The sequence below is a fragment of the Monopterus albus genome, unplaced genomic scaffold, assembly GCF_001952655.1.
Source record: "Monopterus albus unplaced genomic scaffold, M_albus_1.0 scaffold33.1, whole genome shotgun sequence".
Lineage (NCBI taxonomy): Eukaryota > Metazoa > Chordata > Actinopteri > Synbranchiformes > Synbranchidae > Monopterus > Monopterus albus.
In genome coordinates this window covers 324,128-346,925 of record NW_018127913.1, presented here as the reverse complement: position 1 = coordinate 346,925, position 22,798 = coordinate 324,128, and the positions used below count along the sequence as shown (strand labels likewise).

General features: G+C 40.9%; 1 protein-coding gene across 1 annotated transcript; it reads right to left on the bottom strand.

Moving 5' to 3' along the window:
* Positions 1-236: 236 nt before the first annotated feature.
* Positions 237-21,414, bottom strand: LOC109958523 (eukaryotic translation initiation factor 3 subunit E). The gene is given in 12 exon segments (XM_074527632.1): positions 237-506; positions 997-1,102; positions 6,283-6,401; positions 10,742-10,798; positions 10,801-10,848; positions 12,403-12,428; positions 12,431-12,525; positions 12,770-12,855; positions 14,696-14,783; positions 14,785-14,846; positions 21,182-21,236; positions 21,362-21,414. Coding segments are annotated over 12 exon segments (1,065 nt in total).
* Positions 21,415-22,798: the final 1,384 nt, after the last annotated feature.

Here is a 22,798-nt window from a genome sequence, read left to right as displayed (position 1 = left end):
TGTACACCAAAAGCCAGTGTGAAGGTCCACCTTATTTACATTGTTGAGCCGAGTCACTGAGCTCAGACCTTGTTTTATGGTTGTTTGGAATCTACCTTGTCATTAGGCCCTTGGAGAGCAATGGAGGGATGAAAGAGTTGGCTCTGTTAAACTTGCTCTTACTGGTTTATTCCGTGTAAAGAGCTTTTGTTGATGGTTGTTCATCAACATTCTTTAGCCTTGTCCTTCTGAGCTGATCATTTGAGGAGCTTTGAACTGCCCTGAGTTCCTACTGACCATTTACAAATCTGCTTGGCTAAGGGGGCATGGTTGCCTTGACCTGTGAATGGTGGGTTGTACGCATTTTGTATGTACAGTATGGGTGTTAGTGGACTCATTCTGTTGCTGTGGGCCTGCTGTTTCTCAGTGTTCAAGGCTAACATTTGGCTCCGGAATGAGAGGCTCTTGGTGTTCTCAATCACCTGCTGGTAAGGTGATATGGCACTGTTCCCCTTGACCACATGGCCCTAGAAATATGGTCAAATATGGACAACAGAGTCACAGTAAAATGCAATAAGCCAGTCACATTTGGTTTTGCAGACACACCATCTTACAAACACCAACCAGAGGTTCCACAGGACGCCCTCACTTCTACTGTAGGCGAGTGTAGATAATTCTATGTCATTCTGAAGGACTGGGCTATGATTTGCTGATTACAGAGAACTGTATGATGCATATGCCAAAACATGCAGGTTCAACATGAAGCCTCATCAAGGGGACCAAACAAGGGTGAGATATTGTTGTTACAATGTCATTTCAACAGTCCTTACCCTTCAATTACAAAATAGGGACACAATAATGCCTTCTTATCCTTCTGAGATCACACAGGAGAACCTTCTATAAAGGGAAATGTGACTATCACTACCAACCCAAATTTGTAAAGTTCTGTTTAAAAAAGTTTGATTAATCAGTTAAGTACTGAGCAGATCAACTGGAGCAGAAGACAGAAGGCCTCACCAGTTTGGAGTCTATTTTGGCATCTAGCCTGGCGTTGTGGATAAGATTGACAATCCATCTCTCGGCTCCCTCAGGTGTCATGTTCAGTTTGTCTGCCAGCATGTTGCTGCAAACAAAGACATGGCTATAACCTGGGTATAATGCAATAGGACGTGTACTGAGCTCTGTCTTATAGTGCATTCGTATATACAGATACCAGTATAGAAGTTGAGTCACTAAATCTCCAGCCCAGGTCGAGTCTCCATTACCCGAGAGTCGAGTCTAAATCAAGTCCCTGTCGAGCCCAAGTCATCAAGGACCACACTATCAGAAGCGAACATTGTCAATATCTTGTCAATATCCAAATTATTATGGCCTATTACAAAAAAGAAGAAGTCTAAGTTCTTGTCTCCAGCCTCGAAGTCCAAACATAGTCAATGCTCAAGTTTGATTCTGAGTATGAGTCAAAAGTGCTCAAGCCAAACTCAAGTCCGAATCCTGGACTTGTTGACCTATGAGGTCAACAGTTTTGCGCAATACTTTGGCTTATGGCTGAGATGCGAAACTAATCAGGCTGAGCAGTAATTTATGCTGTCAACAGTGTAACAACTAAACAAAAAGTCAGCATGTTAGCACTGTTACTGTAAACATTTTTACTTGATGACATTTAGCTCACAGCAACACTGTATGTAAGGACAGCCTCGCAGAGCTGTTAGCATAGGCTTGTTCATACCAGAAAAATGACAGAGAAAGTGTATTTAAAAGTCTTATACAAAACATCTCTAAGCTTTTCTAAGTCACAGACATTTACTGCAGTTATTACTAATCCATAGGTAAGATTAATTAAACTGGGGTGTTGTCTGGAAGCAATGTATTTATAAAATTTGTAATAGCACCAAATAACTCATAGTTAACACAACACTGTATTATGATGGATGTTGCGCATTAGGTGCCAAATGACTAGTCACTATTTTCATTTGACTGTGTTAATAAATGGCCAACATATTGTGCCTCGAGCACAAGGTATAAAACATGAACCACATCCCAAACACTTTTAATGGCCCTCTACTAATGGTAGGTTGATTTACAGACTTGTATGAATAACTCTATAAGAAGTGCAGTGACTACCCCATGTTGTAAACCTCTGTGGTTTCTTATCCTTTTATTTTTTGTACCTCTGTCCAGGACTTCACCTGCTCACTAAAGCTTGTCAGGACACATTGGCCCCAACAGTGACTGTCCCTCAAAAAGAAATCCAGGGTGAAGAGCGGGTTTCTCTTTGAAACAGGTAAACATGGATATGTCACAGCAGAGGGAGGGGAGGTACGAGAGTGGCTGGCATTCTTTGATCCAGAGCCTTCCCCCAGTGCAGCTGGCTTCCCTTGTGGCTTTCAAAATAACTAGACCCCCCTTCCCACCACGTTTCCTGGCCCCTTCCTCATGTCTGACCTCCACCACCCTCCATGTCTACCACTTTTCATATAAGGGCCCCAATAAATATTCTCAACCGCTCTGTGCACTGCCACAATTACTCCAACAACCCTATTTTAAAAGCAAGATACTGACCTCTCCCAACCCCGAAAAACCTTACTAACCCAACTGCTGTACACATAATTTTGTTAACGTGTATAGTTTGTATGTCTGCACAAAAATAATGAGGGCTACAAGGCCTATATAAAAACTATTTACTCTACTAATTATCACTTCCTGGTCCATTACATTTTGTGAGATGCCTGCAATGAGTAAGCTAAAATCTGCTGGACCACACCACTTCTCACACCACAACGATCCAAACAAATCCCATCACCACTTTTGCAGATTTCAGCTGCCGTTCTCAGAGTCTTACTTACTTAAGGCATTCTTTTGGTGAAAAGTAATCTTTTTGGGATTTGTGATAATGTCTGTCTTACCCATGAATGTGGGTCATTTAGGGGCAAAACCACATAAAGAAGGCAAGTGAAATGATGTCAGTGTCTGGATGGGGTGTTAAAGCACATAAACAACAAATAAAGAGCATTACCTCAGCATAATGAGCAAAACTGGGCTTGGTCTCCAAGTGGCAGTGCACATCTCAACACTTTCACCACAGTGAAATAATGGAGAGGGTGGATAACAAAATAGAAAATCACTAGTTGTGCATTGAGTTCGTACTGATAACTTATTCAACAGAACCTTTTGATTTGATTGACTTATTTAGACTAATAACGTCTTCAAGTAAAATATAAAAAAACATGAGTCAAAGTACTGCAGCAGAAATTATTACGAAGCTAAATGAACAGTTAACAAATATTAACTATCATATATAAACATAACAGTGTTATAGTAATAGATTTCATTAAAATGTATTGATATGTGTGTCTTGCTCTACAACAGTGTAAAAACTACAAGAACAACAGTCAGCACTTGTTAAGAGCACCATTCCATCATACTCACTGACATTCAGAAACACTTGGAATTTATTTTCCCAACAGTCAAGTAATCTAATGCAAATTTGAATGAAATTTGTTATTGGTTCTGATTTTACCCGTGTGATTAAGTGATTGCTGCACAGGGGTGCTGGGTGTTTTGTTTGGCAATTCAGTAAAGTGGGGGCACATGTCAGTCAGGTTCAGGTCAGATATGATGATCAAAACAAACATGATCTGGTTTCCTCACTGGGGACTTAAGCTAACCCCTAACCCCTCTAAATGTGATCTGTGCAGCGTAACACAGGAACACAGAGTGCCTCAAAAGGCCCAAGGCCTTAGCCTGTACCAGCCAAGGTTTTCTAATCTAATTTATAAAAGAAAGTCTGGCAGTGTTTTCCTCCCAGGAAGAACATGTGTATATCAGAGCAGGGTTACTTTATCTCATAGTCTCTCACAGAGTTCTTACAGCAGCTACTTCTACTTAAATCTCAGCGTGAAAGTAAGAAAAGCATGAGAGAAAAAAAGAGAAAAAAAGGAGGTTGATGTGAGAGGGCAGGAGTCAGACTCATACAAAACCTACACTATTTACATCCTTTGGCCCTTAAGCCAAGCAGACAGCCGCCATGACTGGTTTTGTTTTACGCAAACCATGATCCTGTTCCTTTGGGGAGAAGGGCTCACTTTCATTTCGACCCCTTGCTCACTATGGCTCCTGAGCTTTCAGTCTATGGGAGTCCTGTGGGTCTCAGTGCCAACCTCACACTTGAAGAAAGGGGTCAGGCACTGGGGTCTAACTCCATTAGAGGAAAGAGGAGGATGGGGGAATCCTCCTCCAAAAACAGACCCCTTGTTAACATGGCTAGCCTAAAATGAATGCATTGTTAAAGATCAACATATGATAGCATTTGGGAGACTCCAAGCGATTTGGAGCAACTTCACTTTCAGCTTGGAGTAAAATTTATTTTTTTGAGAAGCCGAAATGATCGTATGGTCTTTGTGACTCGATTGTGAGGTGGAAAGCTCCTCAGTGCTACAACCAGCTACCATTGAGCTGTTGTGTACTAATAAAATCTAGTGATGAGAGGAAAGAACTGCCCAAATGATCGAGTATTCAATCATAATGTCTTAGGACAAGTGTGCTTTTTAGGTCAAACCCAGGTCTCGTCTCTGAATCATTCATGGAAGGACAGAGGAAATAAACCCTGTAAATCAAACAGGGAAAATAAAGCTAAATTGGAAACACACTCTGGACACTGCAAAGTCTAGACAAAAAGATCTGTGTGTATGCAATTATGACTGCAAGCTGAATTACATTCTCACTGCCTATAGTATGTTTCACATAAGCCTTTATTACATAAAATAGTTCAATTACGCCAACGTCTGGTCCACTTTTTGTCCCAAGCTGTGGGCAAAAGGAAAGCTAAATATCTGTGAAACCATCATGGCCAACAGCTGTAAAAATGTTCTCATTAAAAATAGCCATCAAATTCATTTGAGCGCACGCTCGGGTGCAGAGGGCTTCTGGGTAGAAGACTGATGACTTGGAATGTCTGTTAAAAATAGACGTGTTCTGTCCATCGCAATCACAAAAACCAAAAATAAACATGGAAATCCCTGAAACAGCCATGATAGGTATTCCTGCTTTAGTAACCTCAAGTGAGAGCAGAGAATACAGAGAAAAGGTGAAAAGTAGAAAAATTGCCATTCGACTTCCTCTTTCAGCGTTACCACTAACCTTTGTGGACCTTAACAAGTAAATGGATCCTATTGCAGTAAGTCTGCCAAAAAGAACCAGGACTCCTAATCAATTCCAGACAATCTGCAACTGGAGATTTCGACAGGGCCTGATCATGTTCCACAGTTCAACCTTGACTACAGACCTCCACGGCTCTATATAACAGTCAATGCAATCATTTTCGTGTCAACAGAAGTAATTCATTTCCTCTTTCACTGAGCATCATGTGTGGACTATATTTGAAAAGCAGACCTTCCTTCACAACTTCAGCATTCACAATATGTCTGAGGGGCAGGACACTGTGAGTATAGTTTTCTGAAAGCAGTGGCAAATTTGTACTGTAAATTAGTGAGGAGTGGGATAAAAATTGTGGTAAAGTGATGTATGCTGTACTTAACATCAAAGATTTGATACAGCAACAAGCACAAGTCCACTCTCATCCACAAAGATGACGATCAGTGGCTGAGAGCAGTGAATGCTTTGTCTTTATCTCTGTCACTCTAAAATTGATGTAAAGAGGCAGGCAAATCCTATAATCTCATTTAAATACAGATAAATATTATCAGCTTTTTTTTCTCTCCACTATTGCTCACTATAATTAGCACTGAATACATTTCATCCTTTTGCATCCAAGGTCAATTTTATTTTAATGTAATGAAACTGAATTTTGAAATGGGAGTCAGTAGAGACCTAAAGAACCCCCTGACCTCTATGCCCCAGAAGGAAAAGGAGCTGAAATGTTCCTTCCCATTAGAGCAACTGGAAACATCTAAAACTATCTAAACCCTGTCCTCTTCCTGGGAAAAACTGTTCATGAATTGATCTCAGACAGGTGGTCTTAAAGATTCAGTGAGGAGCACAACCTGTGGAAACCTGGAAGCAGTTAAACCTCACAATGCTTTATCCTGAAGATGTGTGCAGTCAGCATGGCTGTGTGTAGACAGGGCAATAAACACTTATCTGTGAGGAAATTCTACTAATCACAAAGCCCATGGACTTACTGACTGCTTACAAAGTCTAGTGATATGACTTCCTGTTAGACTTAGGATGTGTCTGAATTCTGTTATGAAATATGTTCGGGGTTTAAAAGCCAGTGCAGCTTTCCCATACAGCATCACCCACAAGAAGTTCCAAATGTGAGTTTCACTTAAGTTTGAATTGCACTGAGCAACTAAGCTGAGGCCAATGCACTGGTGAATTCTGCAGAAGGTCTCAGAGATGAAGAGGTGGGCATTCTCAATAAAGTCCTTGTGGCAAGCAACCAGGAAGTTACTGACAAGAGCCTAAGTGACAGAAAGCATGTTACAGAAGATGAGTCTAAACGTAATACCAAGAGTCATTTATGTCTGTTCACAGGGTTGCTGCAAAGTTTCTGTTACAATAATTTAGGGTTTGAATAAGATGAAAGAGCTTAAGGTGCACAGAGCACAGAGACCAGAGCTTTTCTTGGACTCATGGACAGTAAAGCTGGAGCATTAAGACTGAACAGCAGAAGAGTCATGAGAGCAGCATTACAAGTTATAAGCTGTCATCTTTTATAAATGCTTATCCTATTCAATTAAGCAGAAAGAAAAAAAAAGAAAACAGAGCAGGGAGAGACATACTGCATGTATGTTACCAAAAGGTTTACTGTGGCCACAGTTTGAAAATTTAAAAACAAACATTCCTACCAGAAGTCATTAATTCCTGGCAAGGTAAGGTGCTTCAATTAACCACCATGAGACGATACAATAAGATGAAAGCCAACCATACAGATGGCCACATCGTCTGTGACTTATTGCCAATCATGTGGTCTGGTAGTTCATTGTCAACTTTCCTGTGCAGGATCACCACCAACTGCAGCACCACCAGTCCAAATAAACTCACAGATGAGAGCAAATCTTTTCAGCCGTTTATATACAGTACCACCTGTGCCTTGTTACCAGTAAAAAACACAGCCTTGCTTGGACTCTTTGATGCAGCTGCATATGGCTTGTTCATCTGCTTCATCTACTGTAAATGTTCATGACCCAGCTATGGCCCCAGAGGTATCACTGTGTGAAATGCTCCCATTTCTCAGTGCCTGCTGCATTCCAACTCTCCACCGAGTGCTATTTTACATCACAGACCTCCATCTTCAAAAGAATTACCAGCACTTTGTTTGCTTAAGCTTAGAAGGCTGCTATTAGTCCAGAGATCTGCTTGTATAAATCCCAACAACATGGCGCTATCAGGCAATGCATGTTTCAGCTATGACAACGCTTATCTAAGTCTGATAAACTTTGAACAGTTAAGTGCCCTAATTACTGTCATCTGGGATTCAGACCACAAAGCTTAAACAAATTCTGAAAGGGGCTTGAAGAGCCCTTTATACACAGTCTGAGGACTTGACAATAGGTAGGACTATACTTTACTTTCTTTGACATGCAAGCATCTAACATCTGACAGTGATTCTGGATTCGGGTGGAGTATGAAAGAAACAAAAATCTTTACAGCCTGAACAGGACAATTTAAACCAGGCTAAACTCCCCTTTTGAAAGCACTTGGCTCAAACTATTCCACAGGGTACAGTGATCTGAAGACAGGAGAGCTGAAAACATTACCCAGATCTTGATATTACAGCAATCAGTAAATAGATGGCTACCGCTCCAGTGGCTCAAAACTGATGCATTACAAATGCTCATCAGGACAAGAGTCCATCCCAGTGGGGTTATCAGTTTATATCGATCACTCCATGGTTTGGGAAACATCCCATTACCTCTGAAATAATGCACTTTTTAAAAGCTTGCGTATGAATTTCTGAAGGGTAAAAAATGTCACTTCTGACTTCAGACAAGACCATTTTATAAAAATGTTTGCAGACCATTATGGGTAATGCAATGAAAGTGCTGTTAAACAGTTTTGGAACCACCCGCCTCAATAGACCTGCTTTTGAACTAAGGAGGGACACTGGAGGGCTTCTGAGCCTACTGGGCAATCACTGACAACACTGGCAGATAGGCCAGTATTTAAAGCACCTGGAATAACTTGGGCTGAGTACTAGGTGGGTTTGAGAGTCAGTTTCATACACAGAAGTGTCTTTATAAAGACAACTCCATGAGGCAAAGTCAAGACCAATTTAGAGAGTCCCTAAAAAATTTGGCAAAATATCTGACAAGATTCGTGATTAAGAGCGTCATGTCTTAGGTGAAGTAGGACACAGCTCTAATATTGTTATTGGAGATGGTCTCTAGAGGCATTTGCGCAGGAAAAATCTCATTTTCCCTTAGAACATGGTTTGGATTTTTTATAACCATGCACAGATTTTTTGAGGGTATAATTAAATAAAAACAAATCTGCCCAAATTAATTTGGTTACAGCATCCTCATTTGTTAAATAGTAATTTCAGAAGCTGAAGACCTGGAAATTGGTTACAATGAAATGGAAATTTCAGCAAACCACTGACATGAATCCAAGAAAAAGCCATTTGATCAGTCCAAATGTTATTGGTTTTGAAGGTTTATCTTTGAGAAGCAAAACATACAAAAGGGGCCAAATAACCCTGGGTTTGTGTTTTAATTCCACTGCAGGTCTACATTATCAAGTCATCTGGGAGAACCTAATGTGTATGAACAGATGACATGCATAACACATATCGCACAAAACCAGTCTGAACACTTGCTCTTTTTCTAAATCTGATTACTGTTCATTGATTGTGTCCCCAGAATTCGACCTGCTACTCATAGTATGATCTTCTGCGCTTCTTCAATCAACGCAACACATCATTGGTCATTAATTATTATTATTATAATGGTGTGCAGACATTGTTGGTGTGCTGTTATTATGTCCACCCCTTGTATCCAACTGTATTAAGATGCAACACTTGCACTACAATCTCTAAACTGTGGAGACAACATTTCTGCAATCTCTAAACTGTGGAGACAACATTTTTGACACAACAAAACACAACACAACACAACTCAACTAGAGTTGTGTTGATGCTGTTATTTCCTTGTCACCTCTGCCTGCTGAAAGTTTGTGAAACCTGCCACTGTGCCTCTGCCATTTTTTGGAGGAATTTTACTCTTATATGTGTTGAATATTAGTGAATCTCCTGGTTTCAAGACTCTAAAAACTTTACCAAAGGATAAAAGCCACAGAGGAATTTGTGGAAAGTGACATAGCAAAGCCTGTTAAGAATTCAAATAGCTTGTTATCCTCCACAATATCCTACAAAATTAAAAGTTGACCTTGTAATGCAAAAGCATACTTTGACTAAATGTATTTTCACATTGCATGATGGTTTAATACTTTTTTCATGCCGTATCAGAGATGATTTAACTTAAAGATTTCAGCTTTTATAATGTACAGTCAGGTATCAGTAGGACAACCTAACTAAAAGGAATGAAGACTAACACATCCATCAGTCCTGCAATAAATTCTACCTTTATAAAGGTGATACTGTTTCGTTTTTATTGAAAATTCAGTGATGTTGAAGGCTGTAGTCTGTGGTGCTGCTGAACAGTATAACATTATACTGTGTTTCTAATATTTTGGGTGTACTCACACTAGGCACGGTTGCCTCGTAATGTGCCTGAGCACAACTGTCCGCCCTCCCCACTCCTCAGTGGCCTGCACTCACAGTGCACCGGGCTGGAGCACGCTTACGTCAGTACGATGCAGATGAAGAGAAGTGCTCTGGTCTAACATATAATGTTTGGTGTTCTGTGCCCGGGCACAGTTAGTGATCACATTACAGTGTACTGTGCCTGAGTCCAACTGAACTGCGCCTGGGCCCACCTCTTTAATTGGGTCAGAGCACTGGCACGGAGCGAACACTAGTGAAACGAGCTGGACTTGGGGGTCAAATGTGTCTGGGCATGGTACGGGTTGCCTAGTGTGAGTATGCCCTTGGCCTATTTATATTTCGTATATACTGATGGTATAAACTGGTTAGAGAAAATATTAACGGTATCTGCATATGGATAAGTTAAGGACACAGCTACAGTGAAAGTCAAACAGATAAACAGTATAACAGTAACTTATATACAGTACTCACTGTGTGTTCAGCATTGTAGTTAAGTCAACAGACAAAGAGGACCTTTACAGTATGCTACTTCTGCTCCATTCTCAAATCAAGGATTACAGTTACATTTAGCCATTACAAACCAAAATTAAAATAGATGCTTTAAATGGCAGAAATATGACAGATCTCCTTCTACTACTGACTGTCTGCATTCCTCTGCAGAGATTTTGCTTATAAAGCTTTTACTGTTTACTACTAGACTGAGGGGTCAATCACAGGCCATAGTAAAATCTGACAGCAGCCGGAGTCATACAGCATCCAAGACAACCTTTATATCTGACAGTATGATACAAGGCACAGACTATTACTGCTCTGTCTGCACTGGACCCACGCAGAACTCCCACAAACAGAAACACTGTGTGAACAGACAGAAGGCCAGATAGAGATCGCATGATTACTAACCATGTTTACTACTATGTTCAGTGTGAAAGTTCAACTATGTGATGCACGAATCACAGGTCCTGAGAAGACGTCTTTATTGTCACAGAGAGGAGCAAACCAAGACCAATCACTTCTCATAGTTTGGGAACAAAAGGTCAAAATGAATCACTGGTTGGGTTACTGAAGTAGTTTACTTACCAACTCACACTCCCTGAGTTTCTTATGAGCACCGTCAAAGTCAAAGTTCACATACTGTACAGACACTCCCCAAACTCTGTAATCGGATCTTTATAGGTGTAAGGTTCCTGAATAAATCCAATAAAAATATTAATGTCTATAGTCACAAAAAAGAAATCATAAATCAGAGTTGTGGTCAAGTTGCAGGCTATAATGACTATCTAGTCAAAATGACCACTAGCTGGGCACAATAGGATTTGAGTGTAAACACAACCAGTTGCAAATCATGCTTAGGGCAGAGACACACCAAGCCAATGTGAATGAATTAGCAGCAATGTAAGCTGACTGTTGCGTTGCCTCATGTCAGCTTTGTCTAGGCCATTTGGATCGGCCACATCAACCTGACCAGTGTTTGATTGTTTGTTGTGTCTTTTCTTCTTTTCTCTCTCCTCTATCCACTCACCCCAACCGGTCGAGGCAGAAGGCCGCCCACCAAGACCCGGGGTTTGTTGGAGGTTTCTTCCGTTAAAGGGAGTTTTTCCTCCCCACTCTCGCCAAGTGCTTGCTCAAAGGGGATTTGTTGGGTTTTCCTCTATAATCATAATAATAAGGTCTAGACCTTACTTTGGAAAGTGTCCTGAGATGACTTTTGTTGTGATTTGGTGCTATACAAATAAAATTTGATTTGATTTGATTTGATCTAAGAAGTGGCACTTGAAGACACCACACAAACTACAGCCAATGGCCAACTAGCATGCACATTCTGTGCCTGCGTGAGAGAAATAGCTCCCCCTACCAGCAGGTGGAGGTGTTTGTATTTGCCATTCAGAAAGGGAAAGAAGAAGACCTAGAGAGCAGAAATACAAACTGTAAACAAAACAGCTCTTGTTCAACACATCTGCTGTTTATAGCTGCTTCTACTCTGATAAGAAGTTACAAATGACACTGCCATTCTCTGTCCTTGGTCTTTTGGTTGTGGAAGAGGAAAGTAGGTCGTGGAGGTGAAAAACAAGGAGAAAGCACATTAAATGGGTGAAATCATGGATGTGACAGGCTCAAGGGGCTTTCCTGAATGTTTCTCTTCTCATGCACTGACTTGCTTAACTGAACCACTGTTGAACGGCCAGTCAGAGTGGTCTCTCTTGTCAGCAAGGCCTGATGCCAATTCAACACGCTGAATCAGCTGAAAAGCCACTGACAGGGTCCGACTAGTGCTAACAGTGCGGGACACACCAGGAAGACCAGCCCTAACAGACACCAATGACCTGCCGATGGCCAACCATCAGCTTGGTGTATCACAGGCTTTAGAGACAAAGTCCCAACATGACCTGAGGCCACAGAGCAGAGATCACAGAGCCCATGTTTTAGTGATTACCAACAACTCACCAAGATAGGCCTTAGATCTCTAAGGTAACTACTGTTTACTGGTGGAGAAGGTATTGTTATATTATAGTCAATTCATTACAATTTACCAGAAGTAATGAGTATAGGGCCTCTCCAGCTTGGGCCCCAAACTTATACAGCACCTTTTCTTAAAAGGAAAAGTTGGCAGTGCTACTGGGTTATATGTTTAATTACTCATCCTTCAAATCCTATATGTCCTTTAAATAATGACTTGATAGCTGTGTGCACTTTTGTAAACACCAAGTAATGAAAAAGAATGAAATCAAAAAGCCTGTTACCCGCTGTATGACCTTAACCAAATCAGAACCCAATGATGCTTTCAGACATCCTTATTTGTAATGACTGCTGTGGTTAGGTAACGCAAGATATGTGGGCACATAATCTGGACAGCACTGAGGTATCTGGAGTGAGGGGGGATAAAAGTAATTACTTATCAAATCTGTGTAAGCAAAGACATGATCTTTACAAGGCCGCATAATATGACATTTTGGCTTCTTCTTGGGCTTCTGGCATTTAGAACAGAGAAGAAGCCTTTGCAGCAACAAAGATAAATGTCCTAACACGACCCTAGCTGCTGAACATGGGTCCCAGCTTTAAGCCATCTCTTTCATTAGTGTCCTATGAGAAGCAGGAGCAAAAGGAAACCCTGGCAAGAAGATACAGATCAGTGAGCAAAGACCTGCCCAGTAGCTGAAACTCAATCCATCCAAGGACTGATGTTTCAACCACAGGTCAACTGGCTGAGGGCTGAACACAAGAGACAGGAGACTATTACAGGCTGACTCTAATCCCAAACCAACTCTGGAGACAGTGTTCTGTAAAAACAACAAATACAGTAAAGCCTGTGAACACAGATACACACACACACACACACACACACATGTTTGTTTTCATTCCTCATTGGTTACTTTACAGTGACCTACATTCATTTCTGGGTGATTTACCCTAACCTTTACCATAACAGCTACTTGCCTGACCCTAACCTTATACCAACTCATCACTCTAAAATTCAGTCATTTACATGATAAGAACCAGCATCTGGTCTCCACGAGGAAGGCAGAGTCCCCACACTGCGAGAGTGTAAATGGGTTCCAGTCCCCCAAGACACTCACCCATCCACACACACATCATTCTCATTGTCAAGATGGTGACCAATCATCATCAGCTGTGTCATCAAAACCCCTCATTAGTTTCCAAAGATCCGTCTCTAAACTTCACTTGCCATACAAGCCCTTCAATGACCAAATTAAATCAAAAAAGTAGAAGCAGAGTAGGTCCCTTCAGGATTTCTATAGTTGTGTCCAGAGGAACAAAGTGTTCAAACAGAGAGAGTGCCACCAACAGTTTAATTAGCTGAAACTATTAAAGGGACAGAGCACCTGTTGCCGTTGTGATGCTGAGTTTAAAAATAGTAGTGAGCTGCTTGGCAAAGCCATCATCAGTCTGGATTTAGGCGAGCTCGTTCCCTCCCAGCCTTTGTAGTTGCTTGACTCCAGTGGAAGCCCACAATGCTCTGTGCTGTGTTCCTGATCACCTTACACCTACCTAGCCTCCAGGGGGGCCTCCAATAGCAAGCTGTGTTGCATGAGTCAGTGTACCATATGTATGGGGCATTCACCCTATCCCACTTAGGGAACTTCATCTTTTTTTTTTTTCAAGTTTTGAGGCAGCATATGTCACCGCACTGGGTTACTGAGACAAGCAGCTAAAAAACTGAGCATGAATTCAACTTTCTTATGTTCAAGGAGGCAAGTGAGAGAATACAGATGAAGGACATGGAAATAAGGTCTCATTTCACAGCTCATCTGAAAAAGAAATGGATGTTGAACAATAGACCAAGTGGTATAAGAAGCTTTATTTATTGTAACACATACAATGAAATTATGTTTGGAGCCAAGGGCCCCAGGCTGCTGCAGGCATACACACAGCTATCACAGAGTGCTTTGTTGTGTTGTTTAAAATTAAACAGTTTGTTTTGTACTAGCACTTGGGTCAACTTGCCCAAGGACACTTTGACATGTGGGTACCGAGATTTGAACCGCTAACTTTCTGGTTGGAGACAGCTGTTCTACCCACCGCACCATTGTCGGCTCCCCAAATAATCAAGTGGTACTGTATGTGTTACCTTATTATAGTAGTTTTTTCCCCACTTTGCATCTGCATCATATTTACTTACTGAGCCTTATTTGCCCTGGGTCAGTGCATTCAGTCAACAGTACACCCAGCATCTGCTGACTGCAGCAGTAATGGAGGTCAAATGTGGAGCTGAAGGCCAGCCACTGGTTGCTGACAGGACAGGTCAAAGACAGAAACACAGATGGGCAAGAAGGAAGAAAGGTGCAACAAAAGCCCAGGAGAAATAGACATACAAGAGAAAAGTTTCAAATTGAAAACTCATTTGGAAACATTTACTGAACATAGGACTCTTTTTTTTTTTGACAACCACCTGTTACTCGAATCTAAGTTCTTAAAAACTCAAATGAGTATGTGTGGCTAAGGAATAAAACTCCACAGCAGAGCTGTGCTGAAAGTGAAGTGTCAATATGCAAGTCTATGTAAGATAATTGAGATGTGGTGTCAAATTCTGAGAAGTGGGGCTTTTATGTTGTTATCGATAGTCTCTCTCCAGTAGGTGAGGTCTTCCATGGCTGCCTCCCATCAGGATCTCAGAGGTCAGCTTGCACTGCAAAAAGTTTGGAGCATTTCTGTCTGTAGATGGAACCTTGGGAATACACAACATGGGACACTTGTTAAAATGTGGCAGACTACGACATACAAAACAATAGCTTTACACATTACATGACAGACTAAATGCTGGCGAAAAGTCAGTCACCTGTATCCATTCACACCGAGATCAGGCTTGTCACTTTTTATTTATACTGGATAAATGGAATAATTATGTCATTCTAAGAAAATGCAGCTTGACAGAAGAAGAGAAATGCATAGGGAAACACTCTTTAGCTTGTTGTAAAACTAAACTTGCTATACTTTCAAAAACTGCAACCACTGCATTGCAGTTGACAATAAAGTTTAATAGTTTAAAATGACCAAATGAAGTAAATTAAATATGTTCCTTGCCTGAAAAAGCCAAAATTGTCATTACCTGCTATTACCTGAGATTTATACTTTGTGACTGGCATGTGTCATTATATATTTAGTTAATTTGGTTGGCCAAATGATTATAGGCCAACATAATAATAATAATAATAATAATAGCTTCTATAGTCATTATGAGAATCATGAAATAAGAATTACTAAGAAATGTCCTGTGCTGATTATCATGTGTTTAGACATTACATCAACTAATCAGTCAAATAATAATGCCTAACTTGTACATTATATGTGAGTATGCTGTTGGCAATGGCATTTGCTTTGTTAACTCTTTTTTGAAAACTTGACCCAACTTTACTCATGAGAATGATAACTGCAATAATCTCCTTCCATGACCTAACTCTGGACAACGGTTTCATTATCACAAGGTAATTAAGTTGAAATATGAACCAATGCTACCAAGACACATTTTTGTGTAGAAAATCCCTCTCACAAATGTTGTGGCTATCGTTTCTGCTTTCCAGAACAGGCTAAAACAAACAAAAAAGAATCAAGTAATGAAACACAGGCTGAGAAGGCCTCTGAACCTCAGCAGGGCAATCACGCTGTAGTGGACACTGGACTACACCCTAGGGCTCATGGGAACTTGTGGCACAGTAGTTCATGATAACTCCAAACGCCAGATGCAGTGACATGAGTCAAGCAGGAAGTCAAGGTGGGTGTCTGCTGAGCACACAGGGAAACATAGATGCTAACCACACACCCCCATACACCACTGGACAGCTGCTGAAGTGGACTGTGACACACAACAGATGTACAACTAGAGGAAATGCTAAAAAAGAACAGGTTTCCGCTGGAACCCCACAAATTGGTGAGATTATTTAGCTATAAAAGTATATTTTTTACTTGGTAAAAGTCAGCTACACTTTGACAATTTTAACAAACTGCCATAATATAGGAGAATAACAGGTAAGGGGGAAATATTTACAAGATGTTTGTGGTATTTGTCCAAAGGACAATACAGGAAGATGATGTGCCCATTCATCCACTCACTGCAGCAGAGTTTCTCAGATCACAAAGCATGACTTAGGTCCATTATAAATATTTTTGCAGAAATCACAAGAAAGAATAGCATTGTAAAAGCTGCAAAAAAGGCTACATATCCAGTATAAAGGTCAGTGTTTCATCTGTTTAAGTGTTTTGTTTGGTTTTTTCCCTCTCTTGGAAGTCCCTGTCTGCTATGTTGGCTGACCTCCAGGTCATTATGGCAGCTTGCTACATGCACACAGCCTGGCTTTCACTAGTGGCCACACTAGAAAAGTTTCAATACCTGGGTTTTTCCAGCAGTTACCTTAAGTTTCCACTGGTTTGTTAAATGGGCACATTTTCGCTGACTGACCAGCAACAATAAATTTACTGTGCTGGGGATCCGTCGAGATACTCAATCTTTATTCTTAACATTCAATCCCTGCATTAAGTGATGATATGAATAAGTTGCTCTTTTCGAGTTAGGCCACACTGTAACAAGACCTGAGGCATGGATTTTGCAAGGCTGGCTTCTTTTGTTTAATTGACTGGGTTTCCCACGTTAAACAAATTTATGGAGCCTCACCTCTTTCTTACAGGGGAGGGAGATAGACAAGGGGCCTGTGAGGATGGGAGGTCCAAAAACACATAGAAGAGAGGCGGGGGTGAGCAGTATACAGACTCTCACTAATGAAATCCATTTCTACCTTTTCCGTCTGTATAAAAAGCCTCTTGCATTGTCAAGAGTAAGCAACAGATATCTAGTTACAAAGCCTGTTAGGGCTGGAATTTAAAATTGGGTGTCTTAAAACTTTGAGGAGTAAAGAAAAAAACTAAGCTGGACTTTGAACCTAAACCTCAATTACAACATTTTTGGCATATTTAGACTGAACTGCAAAGCCATAAACAACTGTTATTGGAATGGTGGGACATATTCTTTGCAAGCTTGCATATTTAGACTGAACTGCAAAGCCATAAACAACTGTTATTGGAATGGTGGGACATATTCTTTGCAAGCTTTTAAAGACTTTAATGATTTTTTTTTTTAGAAGGGAGTGGAAGTGAAAAGCTTAGGTGAAATGTCATCTTGTGTAAATTGCAACTCTTCTTTTTGTAGATTTGTGAAAAACCCATGAAGTGAAGTACCCATGCTTTGGGTTAAGAGGGTTGCTTTGTAGTGAAGAGGAGTCACCATTGCACAGAGCCACTGCTAAGCTGGGACACTCCAGCATAGTGTGCTTGACTAGCCAGAGTCACTGACTTCCGAAAGACAAGGCAACGCAATGCACGATCAAATGCCAATAACAATAAGACCAAAACGTAATATGGTCTAAATGTTTTTCAATCTAATGAACAGACAAAATGCTGATCTTTTTCCTGCCCATTCTGTCAGGCCTGGCTTTGGCATGAACCCTGACTTTACCGCAGAGCTAAATGTTGAACTAAAGACAAACAAAACCAAGAGGACAGTGAGTGACACTTGGAAACCACTGACAACACAGACTGGTTCCACTGGTCATTATAGGACATGCAGTTGAGCTGAACTTAGTAACACTTGATGCAAAACAACACCAAAAGCACTATAAAGAGCTGCATTTCTGTTGGAACTATACTGTGTTCCAGATGGAGCTATAAGCCAACAAGTGCATAGGTACAAGTTGCTCTACCTATGAACTTGGAGATGGTTTTGTAGTAGGCAACAATTAACTTTATACTGAATGGATGGCCTTGGACACAGGTTTTTGAGTTGCTGTCAACTTCACAAATAGAAGTTCACAGTATGGAATGATATGGTTGAGGTCCCCTCACCAGGAGGGTGAGGGAGAACTGAGGTAGGACTCGTCGGCGTCGGTGAACCCCTTGGGAGCTGGAAGCAGGGTGGCGGCGGCGGCTGGAGGTCTGGCCGAGACGAGGGCTGCGGCAGCTGGAGGGCTGGCCGAGACGAGGGCTGCGGCAGGTGGGGGGGTGGCCCGGGGGCTGTGAAGGGCTGCAGAGGGTCTGGTTGGCGTCGGTTGGCCATCCTGCTCCACCTTCCTCCAGGACCACCTGGACAGAGGGCCAACCACGGACCAGCATAGGGTGAGGAGGAAAAACTGGTGGAAATAGGAGTAGGCTCGGGGACAGGACACAAAAAAAAGAGCTCAGCCACACGGAGGGAAAATGAGTCTGTGGAGGTGAGGACTTGGGAGTCACCTCAGGGAAAGAAAAAGGGGAAAACTTGTGGTATGTAAGTTGCCGGTATATGTCCTGAGTTTCAGTGGAGCTAAGGTAAGTTTCAGAGAATAGTGACCGGTGACCGGCGTTGATTCAGGCTATGGCTGGGGAATGAAGGTGAAGGAAAACTAGCACTTGAGCCAGCTGAGTCCAGTGTTGGCCAGAGCATTCTGTTATGGTTGAGGTCCCCTCACCAGGAGGGTGAGGGAGAACTGAGGTAGGACTCAATATGGCTGACCCAGGTGCTAGTGAAAAAGGTGATTTAATGGTGAAAAACAACATAGTACAGATTCCATAATACATACAACCAGGGAAGGGCAGTGATGACTAAGGAGACCAGAACAACTAAGGGAGTAGATAGGGTAACGACAGGAACTAGGAGAGGAGGAGAATAAGGACGGACAGGGGAACAGACAAGCTAGCCAGGAGGATAGGCGAATGAAAACGGAACTCCATAGCACAGGAACTGTCAGCGTGGAGAACAAAAAATAACGTCTAGCTAGCCTCACGGAAAAAAAAACATAAAGAGAGATCCACAGCACAGGAACTGTCAGCGTGGAAAACAAGATATGTCTGCTGCATACCACGACTATCGGACTGTTACGGGGTATGCACGTTACAGTAGTTACTATTGTGTTAACTTAATGCTCTGGCGATGGCGGAGCATCTGCCAGAGGTGTAAATAAGGTAAGGACTCATTACCTAACGCGCCTCAGCTGTAAAAAGGTGATTTAATGGTGAAAAACAACATAGTACAGATTCCATAATACATACAACCAGGGAAGGGCAGTGATGACTAAGGAGACCAGAACAACTAAGGGAGTAGATAGGGTAACGACAGGAACTAGGAGAGGAGGAGAATAAGGACGGACAGGGGAACAGACAAGCTAGCCAGGAGGATAGGCGAATGAAAACGGAACTCCATAGCACAGGAACTGTCAGCGTGGAGAACAAAAAATAACGTCTAGCTAGCCTCACGGAAAAAAAAAACATAAAGAGAGATCCACAGCACAGGAACTGTCAGCGTGGAAAACAAGATATGTCTGCTGCATACCACGACTATCGGACTGTTACGGGGTATGCACGTTACAGTAGTTACTATTGTGTTAACTTAATGCTCTGGCGATGGCGGAGCATCTGCCAGAGGTGTAAATAAGGTAAGGACTCATTACCTAACGCGCCTCAGCTGTACGCGACAACCCACGAGTCACTAATTACAAAGAGGGACACAGCTGAGGCGTGGATCCCACAAAAGAAGAGAAAAGCAGGAGAGAGAAAAGAAAGAGAGGCAGGTCGCGCCGAGCGGACTTGACAGGAACTCTTTATGGTAGTCAGTGCACGAAAAGCCCAGGTAAGTGATTTCTCTCCCAAGTTTCCAGTTCCATTAGTTTTTATTATTTAAAAATGTGCATTGCATAACAATAGGTGTCAAGTCTTATTACTGGTATTGTTTTCATTCTTGCATGTCCTCCAGTACATCCCATCAAGATTCACAGTATTGTTGTTGAATGTTACACAAGTCTGAAAATGGCTAAGGAGATAACAAATCTGAATACCTGACTTCTCATTCTTTTTTTCTAATTTCCTTCAAATCAAGTGCAAACAAGATATAACATGTACGCAGCAGCAAATCAGCACTTTCTAAAAACATCTTACAAGAAAATATGTAACTCTAACCAGCAATTGTTTCTGAATATGTACAACACTCTGGACAAGTCCACTTAAAAATATAAATTACTCCAGGAATGCAGATACCCATACCTCTTCTTCTGTAAGCTTAGACTAGCCTAACACTGAAGGTAAAGTCAGATATCCAAGGATCACTTCTTCACAAGCCTAAAAAAGACAGCTTTAAAAAGTTCACGTGGCACTTTTCATACAATTAAAACATCGCATCATCTAAAAGAGAAAACTTTACAACCAAATTTAGTCTTGACTAAGGTGGCTGAAAGGATTTCAAGCCTTTGAGAGGGATCAGTTGAGCTGCACCTAGCCCAGTCACTGCCTAGTTCATCACCTTCCTGAGGACAAAGGACAAGAAACACAAATGTCAGAACCCAGACAACAAGTCATTTTTCTCATACAAGAAACAGGCTGTGGTGGAGGAAGTACTCATAGACCTTATGCAAATAACAGCAGTAATACCACAGTGTTAAAATATTGTTACAAGCTTCTGCATAAAACGTTACTTAGGTAAAAGTACAAAAGTATTAGCAACAAAATATACTTCCAGAAACACCTTGCAAACTATGTGTAACCCTCTTGATGCTAACTAAGAAATGCCTCGCATAACTTAAGAACATCTGAAACTCTGACTTTGTGACAAGGGACTCTCTGGCCACAGCACTCAAATCAATAACCTGTCTACTGAGGCTTGCCCTGTGAGAAGACTGCAGACAGATTATGCAATCCACCACTGATCACTTGGCCTAAAAAGAATCTACTCAAGTCCTAGATCAGCAAACTCCATCTAATACAGAAGACGTGTAGTGAATTGAATATGCAATGACGTAAGCTTTTCATATTCAATTACTCATAAGTGTTCTTCTCCTCTCCTATGCAAGCACTGGCCTTCTGAGGAACTACAGCAATCAAACAAACATAATGTAATGTTCAGCTTTAGTATGACAGAGCCCTAAGCTAGTAAATAAATGAGGATAGTCAAATGGTACAGACATTAAGTGAGTTGAAGTGTACAGTTATCATCAAACATCACTATTAATGTAAACTGGTATTGAATGCAGGTGATAAAAGCTGCACACTTACCAAGACATGGAAGAAGAAAAGGTACTGTGTGGCACCAGAGTAGTTTTCATGCTGGGTTTGGGGTTGGGTTTTCCTCTATAATAACAGTAAGGTCTAGATCTTACTTTATAAAGTGTCCTGAGATGACTTTTGTTGTGATTTGGTGCTATACAAATAAATTTGAATTGAAAGTAAATTGAATACTGGAACCTGGTATATCTCTACAGAGTGTCCAAGTATTCATGACAAAACATCAAAACATTTTCTAATGCCAGCTAAGGTTATCCGGATATTTTGGATCTTCAACCCCGACCTGTGTTGTGGATTACAGTAGTTGAATTCAGTCATTCAAGATAAGTGTGTGCTCTCTGTTCAGGGATTAGACCATATACTGTATATCGACAAGTGAAACCTTGATTAGCTGGTTTCTTCTGATTGCCTACACGCAGACGTCTAAGGAAAAAGCGTAGTCTGTCACAGCATCAGAGCGAGTACTTCTGCATGTAACTGCAAAAGCAAAACTCTACAAAATGCACAGAGATGTATGGTAAAATGGCTGACAAATTAAATGCACAAGTATCCCATTTAAATATTTACTGTTGCCACAACTGCAAGTCCATTGCTTTGATATGACGGCTCAGTTTGCAGTATCTTTGTTAAAAGTTTAAATAGTAATATTGTGCACAGCTGTTACATCAAACAGAAAGACAAGCTGGAGGCGGAAAATACATTTACAAAGTAAAAGGAATTCCAGGGCACACAAAAGACATCTAGATAATCTACATTTATTAATACATCTTTAGATGATGAACTTCTGTGCACTGGAATTAATTGTACTTGATGTAATTTCTGCATTATATGTAAGTAAAGTACAAGAATATTCTAAAACTATTATCACTGTAACATAGCCTATTTCTTTTAATTCTGCTGCTGTTATTATTTTTTCTTCATAGCTTTGCCTCAATAAGTTGAGTTGTAAGTTTGACATTCTCCACAATTAGTTTTTTTGTGCAACGTTACAAAAAGCTCAATCTCAATCTTTTCCTAGAAATAATCATTTAACACATTTCAGCAAATGATGACATACAGTTGTCTACAATTTGAACATTTATCACTCCTAGTATATGTCCTTTTGATCAAAACAATCTTCTCAGTTAAACTGCCTTGCTGTTCACACAGTTACATGACATTAGTTCATGCAATTGTTAAAATACAGTCAGTATAGAAAGTATTCAGACCCTTTCAAGTTTTTCACATTTTGTTATGTTTCAGACTCATCTTGAATTTACAACACACTCCAAAATCTTGTTTTCACTTTATCACTGTGGAATACTGTGTGTAGAATAATGAGAAAAAATAACTGAATCTATTTAAGATGAATCTGAAACATAGCAAAATGTGGAAAACTTGAAAGGGTCTGAATACTTTTCATGCTGACTGTATGTCAAGCTTTCAACTGTAATGAATAAGTATTCAGACCCTTTACTTAGTGCTTGGTCAAAGCACCTTTGGCAGCAATGACAGCATCAAGTCTCCTTGAGAATAAAGCTGCAAGTTTGACACCTTCCTTTTGGATTTTTCTTCCAGCCTTCTTGGCAGAATTGTTCAATGTCAGCCAGGTTGGATGTGGAGTGTTAT